This window comes from Haliotis rufescens, unplaced genomic scaffold (genome assembly GCF_023055435.1).
Source record: "Haliotis rufescens isolate VD_foot unplaced genomic scaffold, xgHalRufe1.0.p SCAF_8, whole genome shotgun sequence".
In the NCBI taxonomy this organism is placed as follows: domain Eukaryota; kingdom Metazoa; phylum Mollusca; class Gastropoda; order Lepetellida; family Haliotidae; genus Haliotis; species Haliotis rufescens.
This window is the reverse complement of record NW_025964372.1, coordinates 28,771,717-28,791,541: the sequence shown is the minus strand read 5'-3', so window position 1 is coordinate 28,791,541 and position 19,825 is coordinate 28,771,717. Positions and strand designations below refer to the sequence as shown.

At 43.0% G+C, this 19,825-nt stretch overlaps 2 protein-coding genes across 3 annotated transcripts; one reads left to right on the top strand and one right to left on the bottom strand.

The window, feature by feature from the left end:
• The first annotated feature begins 1 nt into the window (after nucleotide 1).
• On the top strand, nucleotides 2-1,429 carry LOC124121605 (extensin-3-like). The gene has a single exon (XM_046484629.2). It carries the CDS (start codon nucleotides 2-4, stop codon nucleotides 1,427-1,429), a length of 1,428 nt encoding a protein of 475 aa, XP_046340585.2.
• A 4,578-nt stretch (nucleotides 1,430-6,007) lies between these two features.
• Nucleotides 6,008-19,718, bottom strand: LOC124121602. 2 transcript variants are annotated; one of them, XR_007219370.1, is made up of 9 exons: nucleotides 19,573-19,718; nucleotides 14,958-15,119; nucleotides 13,150-13,236; nucleotides 12,970-12,993; nucleotides 12,349-12,396; nucleotides 11,333-11,428; nucleotides 10,876-10,948; nucleotides 8,210-8,904; nucleotides 6,008-8,155 (listed from the first exon to the last, which is right to left on the bottom strand). XR_007219370.1 is itself a non-coding variant. In XM_046484624.2 (8 exons), exons 1-8 carry the CDS (start codon nucleotides 19,658-19,660, stop codon nucleotides 8,787-8,789), a joined length of 696 nt encoding a protein of 231 aa, XP_046340580.2. In that variant the 5' UTR covers nucleotides 19,661-19,718; the 3' UTR covers nucleotides 6,008-8,786. The 2 variants fall into 2 exon arrangements, 1 of the variants encoding a protein (XP_046340580.2); XM_046484624.2 differs by having other exon boundaries at nucleotides 6,008-8,904.
• Nucleotides 19,719-19,825: the final 107 nt, after the last annotated feature.

Genomic DNA, 19,825 nt, shown 5'->3' with positions numbered 1-19,825 from the left:
GATGACATACACCTTTGAAACATACCAAACCCAAACCCACTACAGCTCCACCATCGCTCCACCACAGCTCCACCACAGCTCCACCACAGCTCCACCACAACGCCACCACAGCTCTACCACAGCTCCACCACAGCTCCACCACAGCTCCACCACAGCTCCACCACAACGCCACCACAGCTCTACCACAGCTCCACCACAGCTCCACCACAGCTCCACCACAGCTCCACCACAGCTCCACCACAACGCCACCACAGCTCCTCCACAGCTCCACCACAGCTCCACCACAGCTCCACCACAGCTCCACCACAACGCCACCACAGCTCTACCACAACTCCACCACAGCTCCACCACAACGCCACCACAGCTCCACCACAGCTCCACCACAACGCCACCACAACGCCACCACAGCTCCACCACAGCGCCACCACAGCTCCACTACAGCTCAACCACAGCTCCACCACAACGCCACCACAGCTCCATCACAGCTCCACCACAACGCCACCACAACGCCACCACAGCTCCATCACAGCTCCACCACAGCTCCACCACAACGCCACCACAGCTCCATCACAGCTCCACCACAGCTCCACCACAACGCCACCACAGCTCCACCACAGCTCCACCACAACGCCACCACAGCTCCACCACAGCTCCACCACAGCTCCACCACAACGCCACCACAGCTCCACCACAGCTCCACCACAGCTCCACCACAGCTCCACCACAACGCCACCACAGCTCCACCACAGCTCCACCACAGCTCCACCACAACGCCACCACAGCTCCACCACAGCGCCACCACAGCTCCACCACAGCCCCACCACAGCTCCACCACAGCTCCACCACAACGCCACCACAGCTCCACCACAGCGCCACCACAGCTCCACCACAGCCCCACCACAGCTCCATCACAGCTCCACCACAACGCCACCACAGCTCCACCACAGCTCCACCACAGCTCCACCACAGCTCCACCACAACGCCACCACAGCTCCACCACAGCTCCACCACAGCTCCACCACAGCTCCACCACAACGCCACCACAGCTCCACCACAGCTCCACCACAGCTCCACCACAGCTCCACCACAACGCCACCACAGCTCCACCACAGCTCCACCACAGCCCCACCACAGCTCCACCACAGCTCCACCACAACGCCACCACAGCTCCATCACAGCTCCACCACAGCTCCACCACAGCTCCACCACAACGCCACCACAGCTCCACCACAGCTCCACCACAGCCCCACCACAGCTCCACCACAGCTCCACCACAACGCCACCACAGCTCCATCACAGCTCCACCACAGCCCCACCACAGCTCCACCACAGCTCCACCACAACGCCACCACAACGCCACCACAGCTCCACCACAGCTCCACCACAGCTCTACCACAACGTATTTGTGACGTTATTGACATCCTCGTAGAGACATTTTCGGATAGAAAAACGCACAAATTATACCACGATCGCATTAATGTATTTAATATATAGCACATCAAACAGGGCCTAGATTTTCGAAACGATCTTAGCTAAGATAAATCTTAACTACTTACGTTCAAAAATAAGATATCTTAAGACTAAGATAAGATAGATTTTCGAATCAATCGTAAACCTGTCGCAGATCGCTCAGAGCTACGACACCTATCTGTAGCGGGGAAATAGCTCGAAGTCGTCAAGCGTCTCGAGGGGACGAGTTCTGTCTCGGAATATCCTCGGTCTTGTCATCAAATCATTGTCATCTTCATCATGAAAAATGTCCAGAGCAAAGTATACCGCCATCTTGGATGAGGATAAAATAAACTTACGACAGGTATAGGGCTATCTTAGATTTACGACAAACTTAAGATATCTTAGGGCTACGATAGTTTCGAAAATAGGCTACGATAGCCTACGATTTCCTTACGATACCTTAACGATAATTTTAGGGCTAAGATCGTTTCGAAAATCTAGGCCCCGAGGTTTTGCACTAACATTAACACTTCAGAAGGTTCACAGACTTTCTTGTATTTTACTCCGTTTTACCCCGGAAAACTGTCCATTAACTTGAAACCAACATCCAATCAACATGTCTCTTTTGACCGGGAGCTAGGCATACAGCCACATTCAAAATTGTTACGTGGCCCGAACAATGAGTGAGTGAGTTGGGTTTAACGCGCTTTCAACAGTATTCCAGTTATATCACGGCGTCTCAGCTTAATGTGGGAGGAAAGCCCCAAGTGATGCAGGTCTCAGACGTTTACCACTTCAGTGAAACCAACGAGAATGGGTATGGTGCTGACAAACCTACAAACATAATCGGGGCGAACCGGGATTCGCGCCCACAATCATAGTTCTGGCGTGCCCAAGGGACGCAACTCTTGCGAATCGCGGCGCCTTAGACGACGGCCACCCGTACCCCCTCTTCCGAACAAGCTCTCGATATATTTAATTGAACCTGAAGACTGTTATAAATGAACCGAACGCTCAAAAGATGAAATACTATTATATGTACTCCTGCCAGGTCACCCCATGGTTATTTGACGTCATCCTATTGTTTTTACGGGACGTGTTTTCGTAAAATGACCTCCTCGCAGGGACTTTCTGCAGCATGTATTCCGCTGTTCCCCTAGAAGCACCTTTAGTGAAAGTAACACATGGCAATCAGAGCTGTTATGTATTGCCCTACACTGTAACATACTCTGAAAGTGTTTTATTTTGTCGGATGGGAAACTTTTAGAATTGTTGAAACTTAAAGAATTTTAGAACTTAATCCGACATCGAAGCTTTGGACGGCTCACTCGGCCCTGTTCGGATCCACTGACCGTTGGTTCGAATCTCCTATTTACCGCGTGTTTTGTCGTTTATGTTTTATCTGTCAGCACAATATACATGTTTATGTACATGTTGGATCTGAAGGTTCTGGGTTCGAATCCCATTTATCACACTTAGTCGTCACACTCACCATAGATTGAGCAGGAACAAAAAATAAACCTCTTTCGTCAGTGTCTTTAGCCGGCCAATATTGACTTTAATTTCTGAAATTCTTCCCTCAATATTTTAAGTTTATTTATCGGTGCACTATAGCTATTATGTAATACCTCCTTTTCCTAGTACAAGAAACCGCCCATGGCAGCACGCGAGCCCATCAATCGTATTTGCGCTTGAAGCTAAATTGTCCTTACACTTGCAGGCGTTATTTGATTTCAATACACCCATTTCAAGTGACCCTCGTGAAACCTTGTTAATCCGGAGGGAAATATGCCCTGTTCACACTCACTTACTCAACCATCCACCCACCTAGGACCCACCCACCCACCCACCCACCCACCCACTCACTCACTCACCCACCCACCCACCCACCCACCCACCCACTCACTCACTCACTCACTCACTCACTCACTCACTCACTCACTCACTCACTAACCCACCCACCCACCCACCCACCCACCCACTCACTCACTCACTCACTCACTCACTCACCCACCCACCCACCCACCCACCCACCCACCCACTCACTCACTCACTCACTCACTCACTCACTCACTCACTCACTCACCCACCCACCCACCCACCCACCCACCCACCCACACACTCACTCACTCACTCACTCACTCACTCACTCACTCACTCACTCACTCACTCACTCACTCACTCATTCACCCACCCACCCACTCACTTACTCACTCACTCACTAACCCACCCACCCACCCAACCACCCACTCACTCACTCATTCGTCTTTGTTTCGAGTTTTTTAGTCAGAATCTAATTAAACTGAATAGCTATAACGATCTTGGAGGGAAGGACGTGGTCGGATCTGATATTTTAGTGTTACCTTTGAAATATTAGTATGACAATTATCAGACATGTTGAAATAGCTGAAAAGAACTCTATTGTCTTTACCACACGTGTAGGTGTGGACTCAAGTATACAAGAATTACTAAAATGATTGCCAAAAGGCTGATTTTTTCACTCTTCACATATATTCCAGCTATATATATCGGCGGTATGTAAATGATCCAGTCACCGATCCTGTCAGGCGCCTATTTGTTCGCTTATTAAAACTGAAATAAACTTATTACCTAAAAAAGTGCTATTGTATCTTTTACATTTGATTGGGGTCTTTCAGACATTTTAGACCCAAAACACGTTCAACTGTTAAACACAATCCTAAACATGTTTAGATCCTATACATGTTTAGACCCTAAAGCGTAAAGATTATGGTACAAGTAACGCGCTTAGGTTTGAGTTTAGGATCTGAACACACTTGTACAATGTATTGGCTCTGATTAATATCTATCTAACAACTTCGCCTAATACTTCATTGTTCTCTATGTGTTGTTCCGTTGTCATGGCAGAATATGGTGCCATATATAGTATCATGACCTAGTTGTTTTAGTATTGGTTGGAAGAGCGTGATACTCAACATTTTGTTTTCAATTTGCGGATGGGATTGTGTATTCAATGGGTGGAAAATGAAACATTTGAATAGAACAGAGCCCTCGGTTCCCGGACATTGAATACCAAATAACACAAGCATCAGAATACCCAGAATATGTATCTTCTATATACACGCGATACATTATTGAGAAATTTGTAAGTAGCCGAAAATCGGGTACATATTGTTTTGAGCCGCCGTCAGTAATAATCCAGCAATTTCACGGTGAACTGTAAATAATCAAGGATGGACAGTATCTCCAGTGGTTGATATCATGAAGAAAGTTCTGTGCCGTTGGGGTACGCTGACGCTCACTCAGACGGGTAACACATTTTAATCATCCTCACTCGTCAGCTCTAAACACAAGCCTGGTACCAGAGACTTATTCTACTCTGGAATTTCCACGTGTAATCAATAAGCAGGGTTAAAATCTGACAGTTTTCGTCCACTAGTCCTTATTATGATAACAAAAAGTAAAACCCTTAAAAAGGGCAAAATTCTACTAGTCCTTATGATACCTTTACCATTGGGCAGTTTGGCAAGGACTATAGGACTAGTGCCAATTTCTAACGCTGATAAGCCAAGGCAAGAACAACAAACTTGAACATTGTTGTTATATAGAATACAATTTTATTTATAAAGAACATCAAACTTGAACATTGTTGTTATATAGAATAAATTTTATTTTGAGGGACATCAAACTTGAACATTGTTGTTATATAGAATACATTTTATTTATAAGGAACATCAAACGTGAACATTGTTGTTATATAGAATGCAATTTTATTTATAAGGAACATCAAACTTGAACATTGTTGTTATATAGAATACAATTTTTTTTATAAGGAGGACACTGGGAAGTTATAACCCCCATAGATTTGTAATCAACCGAATGTTCCTGGAACCAAACTTCGGATATTACGAGCTGATGTGGATGGTTCGTATTAAACGTAGTTTAATTACCCTAAGGCTTCACGTGGAGAGAGAGATCATGCGTCGTACAAGGTTGATCTCGTGTTATGTGTTCTGATTGGATAACCATGACCTCGCTAAAATTACATATATAGGTCACACTGCAAGTTTTTCGACACTTTATGAAAAAAGAACCGACTGTTATTTCGCTATGCATTCTAAATTGACTATTTCTTGGTGTGATACCACGGAACACTCGTTCGTTTCAAATTTATATGGTGTCTAACGAGTATTTTTGCCTGTACCGAAATATACATATTTGTATCTGATAATACACAAAGCCTTTTAAGATTATATCAGTGCATCAGTAAGAAAGTAAGAACTACTACTACTACTACTACTACTACTACTACTACTACTACTACTACTACTACTACTCTGCTGCTGCTACTGCTACTACCTCTACTACTACTACTACTACGACGACGACGACGATGACTACTGTTACTACTATTACTACTTCTACTACCACTACTACTGCTACTACAACTACTACTACTACTACTACTACTACTACTACCACTACCACTACCACTACTACTACTGGGCGGTCGGGTAGCCTAGTGGTTAAAGCGTTCGCTCGTCACGCTGAAGACCCGGGTTCCATTCCGGACATGGGTCCAATGTGTGAAGTCCATTTCTGGTGTCCCCCGCCGTGATATTGCTGGAATATTGCTAAAAGCGGCGTAAATTTACTCACTCACTCACTACTGCTACTACTACTGCTACTACTACCACTACCCCGGTCAATAGATCAGTGTGCAACATTGCATCCACATCACCATGTCATCCCACCCATTGTTTGTCAAACAATGTAGTCGGCATACACAGCCCGAGGGTATGTAACGACGAGCAGTCGTCTGTAGTCGCTGTACAATGGGGGAGTGCATACGTTTGGGTAAGGCTACTTTGAACAGTATTCTACCTATATCAAGACGTGCCTATTAAATGTGGGAATGTGTTCAGTTCTTTGTCATCTGCTTGGGCGTAAATTTGTTTTAAGATTCGGTTGGTTTTGTGGGGGAAAGTGGTTGTCCTGTTGTACGTGCAAGGTGCAGTAAAGTAAATACGACAAAATCCTTTCCACATTCATAAGAAATCTCTGCCAAAAGAAGAGTCGATTGTGCGATTTTGACTATATCGTGAACATGTGTTTATGAATCACTATCACAGAGTGATGATACCTGGTGTTCGCGAAAAGGTGAGCATATCCTGACTCAGAGGTGGCACCCGTCACAAACACATGCAAAGGCAAATTGATTACCTGAAAAATTACGGGAACACACCGTACAAATCCAAAAAGTGAATGTATCTGACATAATGATTGTCACTGATGCTTCAAATTGGGAAAAGGGGCGGTCGGGTAGCCTGGTGGTTAAAGCGTATGTTCGTCACGCCGAAGACCCGGGTTCGATTCCCGACATGGGTACAATGTGTGAAGCCCATTTCTGGTGTCCTCCGCCGTGATATTGCTGGAATATTGCTAAAAGCGGCGTAAAACCATACTCACTCACTCACTCACTCAAATTGGGAAATGTCCTTCACATGCCTGCCATGATAGATTTAATGAGGTCTTGAATGTTGTAACCTTGATAAAACAACTTCGGAGCAAAGTTGAAATGTAAACATCAAAGGTATATATTTCTGGAATATTTCTCGACATGAAGGGAAAGTTAACTATTGTAAAGTTGAAGTCATCCCTTCATATAGTCTTGTGGAGATCTAGAGTGTTTTGTCACTTTGAATCTTTATGCAAGAACTTATGTATTACTTCTGCCAGGGGAGGCTTTCGTCTATGGACAGGATGTTTGTGGAGATAACATATTTACTATACCTTTGATCAATAATAACGTATCTTACAGGAATACAGTTCCTTGCTGACGAATATTCGTCGTTGCAGCTTGTAGTTGTTTATTATTGTTAATTCCCCAAAGATCGAGCGGTTGTGGAAACAAAACATTTGTTTTTGCTCTTGTCGATTGAATCCTTCCATAAAACATAAGACAAGGTTTCGCATTGAATAGTAAAGACTACCATTTTGTCAATCATGCTTATAACCTTCCCATTCTTCTCATTTGTTAGATCTCTGTTTAAAGGGTGAAAGATGAATCTCAACCACTCAATTATAAATTACAAAAATCACATTACAACCTAAAAGTCAAAGTGTTTAACAACACGTGATAATCCGGAAAACGTTCAATATGTTCAATGTATGGCTAAGATTATACTTTTACGAATGAACATAGCAACGTTTACTACTACTACTACTACTACTACTACTACTGCTGCTGCTGCTGCTGCTGCTACTGCTGCTACTACTACTACTACTACTACTACTACTACAGGCACTGCTGCAACTACTACTACTACTACTACTACTACTGCTGCTGTTAATAAAGTAATCGCGACCCTTCCATTCTTATCTTTCAAGCAAACGTTACGTTATTTGAATATTAAGACGACATAAATACCAGCGACATTTTGTATTATGCGTCAGTACAGACAACAGAGTATCACAGGCTGCACTACACAAGCCGCCGAGGTTACCTGAAGCAATTCAAGGCAATAGAAGGCAACTCGATGCAGTCACCCAAAGCAATTCAAGACAATAGAAGGCAACTCGATGCAGTCACCCAAAGCAATTCAAGGCATTCTGATGGAATGACCAAAAACAATTCAAGGCAATCTAATGCAATGACCCAAAGCAATTCAAGGCCATCTAAGGCAATGACCTAAAGCAATTCAAGGCAATCTAATGCAATGACCTGAAGCAATTCAAGGCAATCCCAAAGCAATTCAAGGCAATCTAATGCAATGACCTGAAGCAATTCAAGGCAATCCCAAAGCAATTCAAGGCAGTCTAATGCAATGACCCAAAGCAATTCAAGGCAATCTAATGCAATGACCTAAAGCAATACAAGGCAATCTAATGCAATGACCTGAAGCAATTCAAGGCAATCTAATGCAATGACCTAAAGCAATTCAAGGCAGTCTAATGCAATGACTTAAAGCAATTCAAGACAATCCCAAAGCAATTCGAGGCATTTTAATGCAATGACCTAAAGCCATTCAAGGAAATCCGGAAGCAATTCAAGGCAATCTGATTCCATGACCCAAAGCAATCCATGGTAATCCGTAAGCAACTCAAGACTATCTGATGCAATGACACTAAGCAATCCAAGGCAATCCAAGGCAATGATCCAAAGTAAACCACGTTTGGAAATATTCCTGAAAAAGAAGACCCAATTGTCATTCCTCAGATGTTCATTCCAAGGGTCCCTGGAAAGTTTTGTACATCTGGACACCGGGTGTTTGCTGAGCTTAATGGACACGGACTATCACTCTTGTAACACTGTTTGCAGTTCTTAATGTCACTGTACTCCAGGACCACATTGGTTACATACGGGTGTCGTCCTTGTTCCCACTGTTTTCTGTCAGAGCAACCCCCTCGTCCCTCTCACGAATTACGTCGACGTTCTTCAGGGAAACATTTTCCTCTTTCTTCGCCGTGCAACTGAAACAATATAAGGTCCTCCGTATTATGTCGTGTATTTCTTCGTGATCAGCTACTGACGGAGCGATGGTGGAAAGTAAATATCCTGTGTCTGCGTGTGCCTGTCTGTCACTCTATGTAGAACCAAACTGAAATACCATATCAAGATAAATGCCAAATGGTTTACAACTCATTTTGACAAATAATTAATTTTATACTTGTGTCCAGAAGTGCATGTGCTCCTAAACTCTCTGTTCTATCTTTCGAAGTGCTGAGGTGGTAAATTGGGTGATTTCAAGATGGAAAAACGCAACCACAGACAGAGTTACTTCCTTTCCTCATGATTCCAAAACAATCCAATGAAGGTTTGGGGGTTTCATTTTGAAACGTGAAATTTGTGCATTTTCTTTCCCGAGCTGGATGAAATATATTCAGAGAGCGAATGCTTATTAAATAGTTGACATTACAAGGGTTTACTATTACCCCCCCTCCCCCCCCCCCCCCCCCCCAACTCCCATGTTGCAATACCAACAAAAGAAATATCTATACATATTACTTTATATAGATGTAATATGTATCTGTGGAAATACATGGCAATATTACATAATCTTATCTCGTTGTAGTGCCACGAGAGTAATAATTAAACAAACTCAGATTGCAGCTATGTCTACATTGTCTCTGTAGCTATGTCATGCAGATAAATAGGTACATGTATATGCAGTACCCGATGTAGTGCCATAGAGGGAAATATACGAAATAGAGTACACATAGTCCCCGTTGTAGTACCATGGGAGAAATAGTTAAATGAATTGAGTTATGTTTGTTTGTTGTGTAACGCTGCGCTCAGCAATATTCCAGCTATATGACGGGTCTCTGTCAGTAAATCAAAAGGCCGGACCACATATTATGATCATCGATCTACAATTGGGATCTGATGACCTGAATCAACAAAGTCAGCGAGCCAGACCCCCCGATCCCGTTAGTCGCCTCTTGAGCCAAGCACAGTTGCCTTTAACGGCAAGCATGGGTTGGTGAAGACCTATTCGAACCCGGATCTTCACGGGTAGATCAGCGTTATGACACACGTTGAAGTGCCATTGGAGGAATAAGTAAACAGATGTACACTTGTCCCCGTTGTAGTGCCAAAGGGAGAAATATCGATGTAGTGCCATAGAAGAGAAATGATTTAACAGATTAGTGCTATGTACACGTAGTCCCCGTTGTAGTGCCATGGAAGAGATAACTAACCAGATAAGTGCTATGTTCAAAAAGTCCATTTGTACTGCCATAAGTAGAAATAATCAATCAGATTAGTGCTATGTTCTCTAAATCTTCGTTGTAGTGCCATGGGGAGAAATAACTGAACAAATTAGTGCTATGTACACGTAATTCCCGTTGTAGTGCCATGGAAGAGATAACTAAATAATTTGTTACGACACACGTTGCAGTGCCATAGGGAGAAATAACTAATCATATTAGCGCTCTGTTCAAAAAGTCCCCTTGTAGTGCAATAAGGAGAAATAATTAATCAGATTAGTGCTATGTTCACTAAATCTTCGTTGTAGTGCCATAGGGAGAAATAACTGAACAAATTAGTGCTATGTACACGTAATTCCCGTTGTAGTGCCATGGAAGAGATAACTAAATAATTTGTTACGACACACATTGCAGTGCCAAAGGGAGAAATAACTAATCATATTAGCGCTCTGTTCAAAAAGTCCCATTGTAGTGCAATAAGGAGAAATAATTAATCAGATTAGTGCTATGTTCACTAAATCCTCGTTATAGTGCCATAGGGAGAAATAACTAAACAGATTAGTGTTATGTACACATGTTCCCGTTGTAGTGCCACAAGGAGAAATACACGGCACAGAGGTTTTCAATCAATCCAAAGTTATCCAAAGTTGTGGCTATGCGAATAAGGCAATGCATAAGGAAATGCAACTCTGTCGTACGAATGTGAGTTCGCATAATCGGTCCTGTTGTACTCACCGTTTGATGACCACAGCCGCAACGACACACACCACAATGATACAGACACAAACTGCGACGATCAGATAAATGGCTGAAACAGATACCGGGAAGTTTTACACGCCGGGGGATAACAGCGAAGAGCGCTCCACCTGTTGATCAGACGTATAATGTATAGTCATATCTAAAGCTCAATAGCGAGTTGACTGAAAAACGTAATTCAAATTTTCAAACAATTTACATAAATGGATTTTTGCTGTGAGTTCTTGTGGCGAGGATTGTATTTGAACTGGTAACATGATAGTGTGTGTATTCCAGTTTAGTGAATAATGACGATTAATAAATGATTGAATAAAACGAAACTAGTTTAACACTCGACTGGAACGTTGATGACATGTGGAGGCATGTAATGTATAATATTTTAGGGGAGGGTGGGTGAAATAGATTTGTTTTTTCTCTTTTTGCGTCGTCAACAAACCTTTGTTTGACATTCCTGGACTACCCGTGGATGATGAGGTAGTTGTGCTTGTGTTCGTTGTGGTCACGGGCAGCGGAGTTGATGAGGACAGTGGAGCTACAACAGGAAGAAACAAGTATAACAGGATACAAGACACTCATTCCATCAGGATGTATGTTACATATTAGGGTAGGACAGGCTTACCATGAGTTAAAAAGAAACGGTACATTTTTCTGTTTCCTGTAAATCAGGAAACAAACGTTTTACAAGAACCAGCCATTGTTAGTTTTAAATGCGTATGGATAATAATCTATTTTTGTTCAGAATACAATTGTAAGAAATCGCGCAGAAAGAAAAAAGGCTCTTTCAAATATTTAAATTTTTTCCTCACTTAAAAAATGGATTTCCTAGCGAAAATACCACTTTCAAAAGATAAGTCTTTTCAGGTTGTTTCCAAGGTTGGAAATGTTGCTGTTTCTTCACATGCCTATTACTAAGTCTGGTGAGACTATGTAGAGGGAGGGTGACTGGCATTAAATTATCACCTTGCCAAGGAGAAAGGATTCCTTGTTAAATAGATATGCAGTGTATAATCCAAGTCTAATGTAGTAAGTTAGTCATGTTCGAGGCCGCTTTAGTAATGTTCCGGCAATATCACGACTGGGGACACGAGAGTGAGTGAGTGAGTGAGTTGGGTCTAACGCAGCTTTTAACAATATTCCAGTCATATAACGGCGTGTCAGCTTAATGCGGGAGGACAGCCCGGAGTGAGGCAGGTCTTAGACGTTTACCACTTCGGTGAAACCCACGAGCACGGGTATGGTGCTGACAAACCTAGAAACATCATCGGGGCGAACCGGGATTCGAACCCACAATCATAGGTTCCTGGCGTGCCCAAGGGACGCAACTCTGCACAGCGAATTGCGGCGCCTTAGACGACTGGGCCACCCATGCCCCCGGGGACAGGAGAAGTAGGGTTCACACGTTGCACCAATCTATGTGTCTTGATGAAGTAAGGTAAAATATATCTAACTTACAAACTGAAGTGGCTTTGCACGGGACATAGATTGCACGTTTATCTGTACCTGTATAAACATAAACATGAATATAAACATTTGTATAAATGTACAACCATGATACATGTGTTATGAGTGAGAGAGTGAATATGGTTTTACGTCGCTATTAGCAATATTCAAGCAATATCACGGCTGGGGAACACCGTTAAATGGCCATGTGTTATGACATATGTAACTGTACCATGCTGGATATGTTTAAACTGTTTCAAAATCCATTTTTTATGGCAACGACTGTGCCCCCTCCCACAAATCCTTTCGATTTTGCCGCACTCAGCAATATTCCAGCTATATATCGGAGGCCTGAAAATAATCGAGTCTGGACCAGAAAATCCAGTGACTGATATTATGAGCAACGCTCTTCACCGTCGGGTACGTTGACAATCAACCAAACCGAACATCGTGCCTGAGCACCTCGGGACTCATACAAGTCTTTGTTAAAGTATCCCTGTATCGTTGCTTGACATAAGGATCCATACCGAAACGTCGCCATTTAAGGAAAATAAGAAGCTGTACCGATAAATTGTGTCTACTGTGCTGTCATGGGATGTTACATAACAAAGTTAATCAAAATAAGTTACTAACCATTCTTTGGCAATTCTTCCACTGCTGCAAAAACAAATGATATAGATCTATGAGTTGATGGTCGATAATTTGCTTCAGATTATTTGATGACATGATGTTGTGGTTTATGGGACTCATTACAGTTGATCATGCATCATGTCTATATATCTCTAAAATACGAAGGATAATGAAATAACTCACAAGCATTCCGTTTGCAAAGATAATGGTGTTGTTCGCTGCAGTTCACGTCGGTGAATTTGGATAACTTCAGGATAGAACAGTTCCTTCCTTGTTTTTGAAAAAGTGAATAACAGTATGCAAGAATTTATAACATATATCGAACGGTGAACGTACAGACTAACAGAGGCAAAAGGTATTGTGTGTGGCAGCCTTGTACGCCAGACACACTGAACATACATACTGACATAGGCAAAGGGGGTTGTGTGAGTCAGCCTTGTCCGCCAGACACATTGAACATACATACTGACATAGGCAAAGGGGGTTGTGTGAGTCAGCCTTGTACGCCAGACACACTGAACATACATACTGACATAGGCAAAGGGGGTTGTGTGAGTCAGCCTTGTACGCCAGACACACTGAACATACATACTGACATAGGCAAAGGGGATTGTGTGAGTCAGCCTTGTACGCCAGACACACTGAACATACATACTGATATAGGCAAAGGGGGTTGTGTGAGTCAGCCTTGTACGCCAGACACACTGAACATACATACTGATATAGGCAAAGGGGGTTGTGTGAGTCAGCCTTGTACGCCAGACACACTGAACATACATACTGACATAGGCAAAGGGGGTTGTGTGAGTCAGCCTAGTACGCCAGACACACTGAACATACATACTGACATAGACAAAGGGGGTTGTGTGTGGCAGCCTTGTACGCCAGACACACTGAACATACATACTGACATAGGCAAAGGGGGTTGTGTGAGTCAGCCTTGTACGCCAGACACACTGAACATACATACTGACATAGGCAAAGGGGGTTGTGTGAGTCAGCCTTGTACGCCAGACACACTGAACATACATACTGACATAGGCAAAGGGGGTTGTGTGAGTCAGCCTTGTACGCCAGACACACTGAACATACATACTGACATAGGCAAAGGGGGTTGTGTGAGTCAGCCTAGTACTCCGGACACACTGAACATACATACTGACATAGGCAAAGGGGGTTGTGTGAGTCAGCCTAGTACGCCAGACACACTGAACATACATACTGACATAGGCAAAGGGGGTTGTGTGAGTCAGCCTTGTACGCCAGACACACTGAACATACATACTTACATAGGCAAAGGGGGTTGTGTGAGTCAGCCTAGTACGCCAGACACTCTGAACATACATACTGACATAGGCAAAGGGGGTTGTGTGAGTCAGCCTTGTACGCCAGACACACTGAACATACATACTGACATAGGCAAAGGGGGTTGTGTGAGTCAGCCTAGTACGCCAGACACACTGAACATACATACTGACATAGGCAAAGGGGGTTGTGTGAGTCAGCCCAGTACGCCGGACACACTGAACATACATACTGACATAGGCAAAGGGGGTTGTGTGAGTCAGCCTTGTACGCCAGACACACTGAACATACATACTGACATAGGCAAAGGGGGTTGTGTGAGTCAGCCTAGTACGCCGGACACACTGAAAATACATACTGACGTAGGCAAAGGGGGCTGTGTGAGTCAGCCTTGTACGGCAAACACAGTGAACATACATACTGACGTAGGCAAAGGGGGTTGTGTGAGTCAGCCTTGTACTCTGATCACAAAGGACCATCAAAAGTCCCAGTCGTTTCAGTGTCATACTTGTGAACCAAACCAACAAGATCTGTCAATGTCACTTCATAAACATTAGGGATCCAATATCCTTTCCATTGTTTTGAAGTAATCACCCATACCTATTATTTATTTCGAGGTCATATGTAAGTGATTGATAAGAGGCTCATATAATCGCATTGTAAAAGATGGAAATATGACAGTTTACCACTAATCCATATTGATGTATGGTCTTCTTGTGCTTCGACACTAAACTCCCCGCCTATTGCTAAATCATCGATGCTGAAAAGTTGCATTCCCTGGTCGAGACACTTGGCTTCGGCTGTTGAGAAGTTGGCGGGATCGCAAGAAGACTGGAAAGCTAAATGTTCTGCATACAAATGGACAGAAAAGGTTCGTTCAATTTTTTGGAATACTTTGAATGAAATGCAAATAAACATCAAGCTCGGAGGAACTGCGGGTTGTACAGTATGTCCCGAATGAATAAATGGTGTTAGAGAGGGACTCACAGCATTCATTCACGAGGGACAGATAGTTCCGATAGGTCTTTATATCACATTGTCATCTTAAGATTGAAAATAATGAAACACGTATAAAATATCAACCACACAGATAAACTTCACTAAAAGAATTTTGTTCGGATGATAATTCAATCAATTTGTGAACCATGTTTTGTTTTCAACAATTAAGCAATGTGGAGTCATATGGCTTCAGGGGGCACGGGTGGCCCAGTTGTCTAAGGCGCCGCGATTCGCTGTGCAGAGTTGCGTCCCCTGGACACGCCAGAAACCTATGATTGTGGGTTCGAATCCCGGTTCACCCCGATTTGGTTTCTAGGTTTGTCAGCACCATACCCGTGCTCGTGGGTTTCACCGAAGTGGTAAACATCTGAGACCTGCATCACTTCGGGCTTTCCTCCCACATTAAGCTTGACACGCCGTGATATAACTGGAATACTGTTAAAAGCGGCGTTAAACACAACTCACTCACTCACTCATATGGCTTCAACTGATGAAACAGCCATGAGAAAGACGCATATGTGCAAACATCGGAGAGTTATTTCGCCCCATCTTTCTACCTTAGGTAATATTCTACTGATTGTTAAATACAGTGTATGTCAGTTATATCAAAAGGAGCTACTTATTAAAACATCTAGTGAGCTGTTCGTAGACATACAAGCATCATGATTGACGTTTAGTTTCCTAAAGGTGCAGTTCGTCATTCCGATATTGTTTCAGGAGACACCGATGACGTGGTGCATTTGGTTACACGATCTGCCTGGGTATCATCGTACAATTACTGTGTAAGCCCGACCCCTCTCTTTGTGCATGGATATATCTGTTATATAACACCTTACTTTTCATTGTTTATTTCTTTCTCAACCCTCCTATACAAGAGACGATCTAATAAACGAATGTTCAAACTGCGTTTTGCAATTTATACTTTTATTGAACACTCTGTTGCTCACCTGTCTGTCTCTGGAAACTGTATTTGATCAGGGGTGTGTATGGTTTTACGTCTCTTTTAGCAAATTTCAGCAATATCACGCCGGGGGACACCAGGCTTTGATCAAAACATTCTTGACAGGGTGAACAAAACCCAAAATACATGTAATCCTTACAGCACGATATTCAAGTTGCATCTTAGTACATGGAAACAGGGCAGAGGCTCAAAAGTCAAAGGTTGAAATTGGGTTGTTTATCACAGTACTCATCCCATATGGCTGCCATGGTCAAAGTTCACAACGGGGGACAAGGTTAAATACGCACAAACACAATTTGTTTAGTTCATCACGTATCTACTACATAGGAGTGAGTGAGTGAGTTTGGTTTTACGCCGCTTTTAGCAATATTCCAGCAATATCACGGCGGGGGACAGCAGATAAGGACTTCACACATTGTACCCATGTCGGGATTCGAACCCGGGTCTTCGGCGTGACGAGCGAACGCTTTCACCACTAGGCTACCCGACCGCCTTTACTACATAGGACAAATCAAGGCTCAGAAATGACAGAAATAAACGTTTCAAAGTCAAATCGGCTCGGAATTCTGTAATTGTAAGCGTTACCACGTAACCCTACTACTCGGACAGTGTACACAGAATTAACGTTTAACAACCCAGAGAACCCAAAGGTCAAAGGTCACAGTGTGGTAAAGAATTAAAATATGCTAAATCATAGTCACCATCATGATAATCATCAGTCGTTAAAACGAATTCCCTGATTAAAGACACACGTCGTATGTGTTTCTGCAGCCATATGGGAACAATTTGCGATGCCCATTTCTAGTATCCCCCACTAACCCCAAGAACAGTTTAGACGGTACAATGGTGATTATAGCGGTGAATGTGTTGATAGCGGATCCTGGCACGACGAAGGTACACAACTGTGCATTTACACCTGTCATAAAGACATTTGGTTAAGTAATTAAGGAATAACTACCGAATACGATTATATTCTATGATATTGTCAAATTGTATATCCATTACGAATGGGTTTATTGTATATTAATTGCAATACTGATTCAATTTATTTATTATTGTTTATTCAACTAACCCCTTTTATAGAGTAATTGGATATGCAGAATTGCAAGCTCAATATTTAATGCAAATGCATATGTGACGATCCTAGCGAATAGAAAATATCGCGTGACCAACAAATCCTTCGTAAAATCGCAGTTGTTTATAAAATTATAATGTTCGACACTTGACTGCCTAGATTTCATTGTGGTTTTGAAATATGATTTTTTTCAGTTCAGACTCCATTGCAATAGATGTGTGATAATTAGCGATCTATAGAACTGATACTTCTTTAGACGTTATAAAGACACCAATGTTAAATCCATGCTTATGGTCTGTGTTGTTTGTTTGTTTGTTTGTGTGTTGCTTAACGCCGCGCACATGACGGCGGTCTGTAAATAAACAATCCAGTGATTGCCATCATGAGCACCGATCAACGCAATTGGGATACGATGACATGCATCAACCAAGTCAGCGAGCCTGACCACCCGATCCCGAATGCTAATGAGTTTGCAAACAATATATTATAAATATAGATATTACAAAGTCGTGTTCCTCGTCAAACATATTTACACAGTACGCATATATACTAGCTCTATGCTAATGAAGCTAGTATGCGTACTGTGAAAATATGTTTGACTAGGAACACGACATTGTGATATTTGTTATAATATAATGTTTGCAAGCTCTGGAAACTACGCAAAGTATCTATGTATCTATGTTTGTCAATCATACAATGTTTAACACAACAAAATAATATAAATATAAATATAAAAATATATATATATATATGCATACATACATACATACATTAATAAATACCGACAAAAACATTTCCATAATCATAAAAAAATCTCTACTCAAATCAGAGGGCATCGGGCGAACACTACATATCATAAGCATGTGTTAATGAATCACTATCAGATGGTGAGGACATCAGTGTTTATCAGCTACCACCAATGAAATGTAATAAACACTATGGACCAATGACCGTTCAGTAAACGAAAATAGTTACATGATTAATTGATTGAATCAGTTTGGTATGTGTGCTCTGTTGATGTTACGAAACCCTTGTCAGAGTCACGTCCCCCCGTCGATAAAGCTAGGGAAATAGAAACATTATGACACACGTTTTCGTGAAATAAATGAGCGAGTGAACAATATTCCGTTTATGTCTCGGCGTGTCAGCTTGATGTGGGAGGAAAGCGAAACAGGTTGAGACGTTTTCCATATTGCTGAAACCCACTTGTATGGTGCTAACAAACGTAGATATATAATCAGGACGAACCGCGATTAGAACTCGCGATAATACGTTTCTGGCGTGTCTGAGGGACGCAAGTCCACAAAGCGAAATGCGGCGCCTCAGATGACTACTTAGTTGTATAACTTGTACACCATGTACACAATGTTCTAATATTTCATCGATACCAGCACAAACACAAAGTGAAAAAACAGAAGAGTTGGTTTGTTGTTTAACGGCACACTCAGCAATACTCTAGATATATGACGGCGGTCTGTGGTGATGGTGAAATGGGGTTTAACGTCGCGTCCAAGACTATTACACGTATATACCGACGTGCATGTTCTTGTGTGTGTTTGTGTGGCTGCTTGTACTAGTCCGGACTGATGCCGATTTATAGTGCTAGCCCATTGAGATACCATGCCGCAGTTTAACATGAATACCCCACTCGGACACAGTAAACTGACTCCGAGCCGACCAGTCCTTGTTTTATCCCCTTAATGCCAAGCGTCAGACAGGGTAACAACAAGTACCATATTTTAACGTCTTTTGGTATGACGCGGCCGGGGATCGAACCCCGGACCTTCCGCTCTCCGGGCGGACGCTCTACCTCTAGACCACGGAGGCGGTCGACGGCGGTCTGTAAATAATCGATGGATACGATGACGTGCATCAACCGAGCCTGACCACCCGATCCCGTTAGATCTTCACGGGTCTCACGCAATTGGGATCGATGACATGCTTCAACCAAGTCAACGAGCCTGACCACCCGATCCCGTTAGTCGCCTCTTACGACAAGCATAGTCGCCTCTTACAGCAAGCATTGGTTGCTCCGGATCTTCACGCGAAGGAAATAGGGACAACCACAATACGTAATCTCTGCTAAAAGCAGAGTCAACTGTGAAATTCCGACATGTTTTTTATGAATCACTGTCAAATAGTGATGGTACCATAAGAAAGGTGATGCCAAGAACGGACAGACGTAAGTCGAAGTACCTCGGTAATAAACACCCTCCCAATGACAAGCCATCAAAAGAATCAAAGTCACATTGTCATGTGTACATACCATTCTGACTTGTACACGCATGCCAAGAAAGAACCAGAAGCAGGGAAGCAGCGTTACCCCACCGTAGGATCGTGAGAGCTCCGGCCATGATCTACTTCTAGCAACAGCTACAAGCACTCGACTGTCCCACCACTGAATTACATGTCCGGGTATGGCTGTTTCCTGCTTCACTCAATTGTATCGGTAACCCACACCATTGTGACCGTGAGTCAGATTTAAACTGTCACTTGAAAGAAACATGACTCCGCTCGAT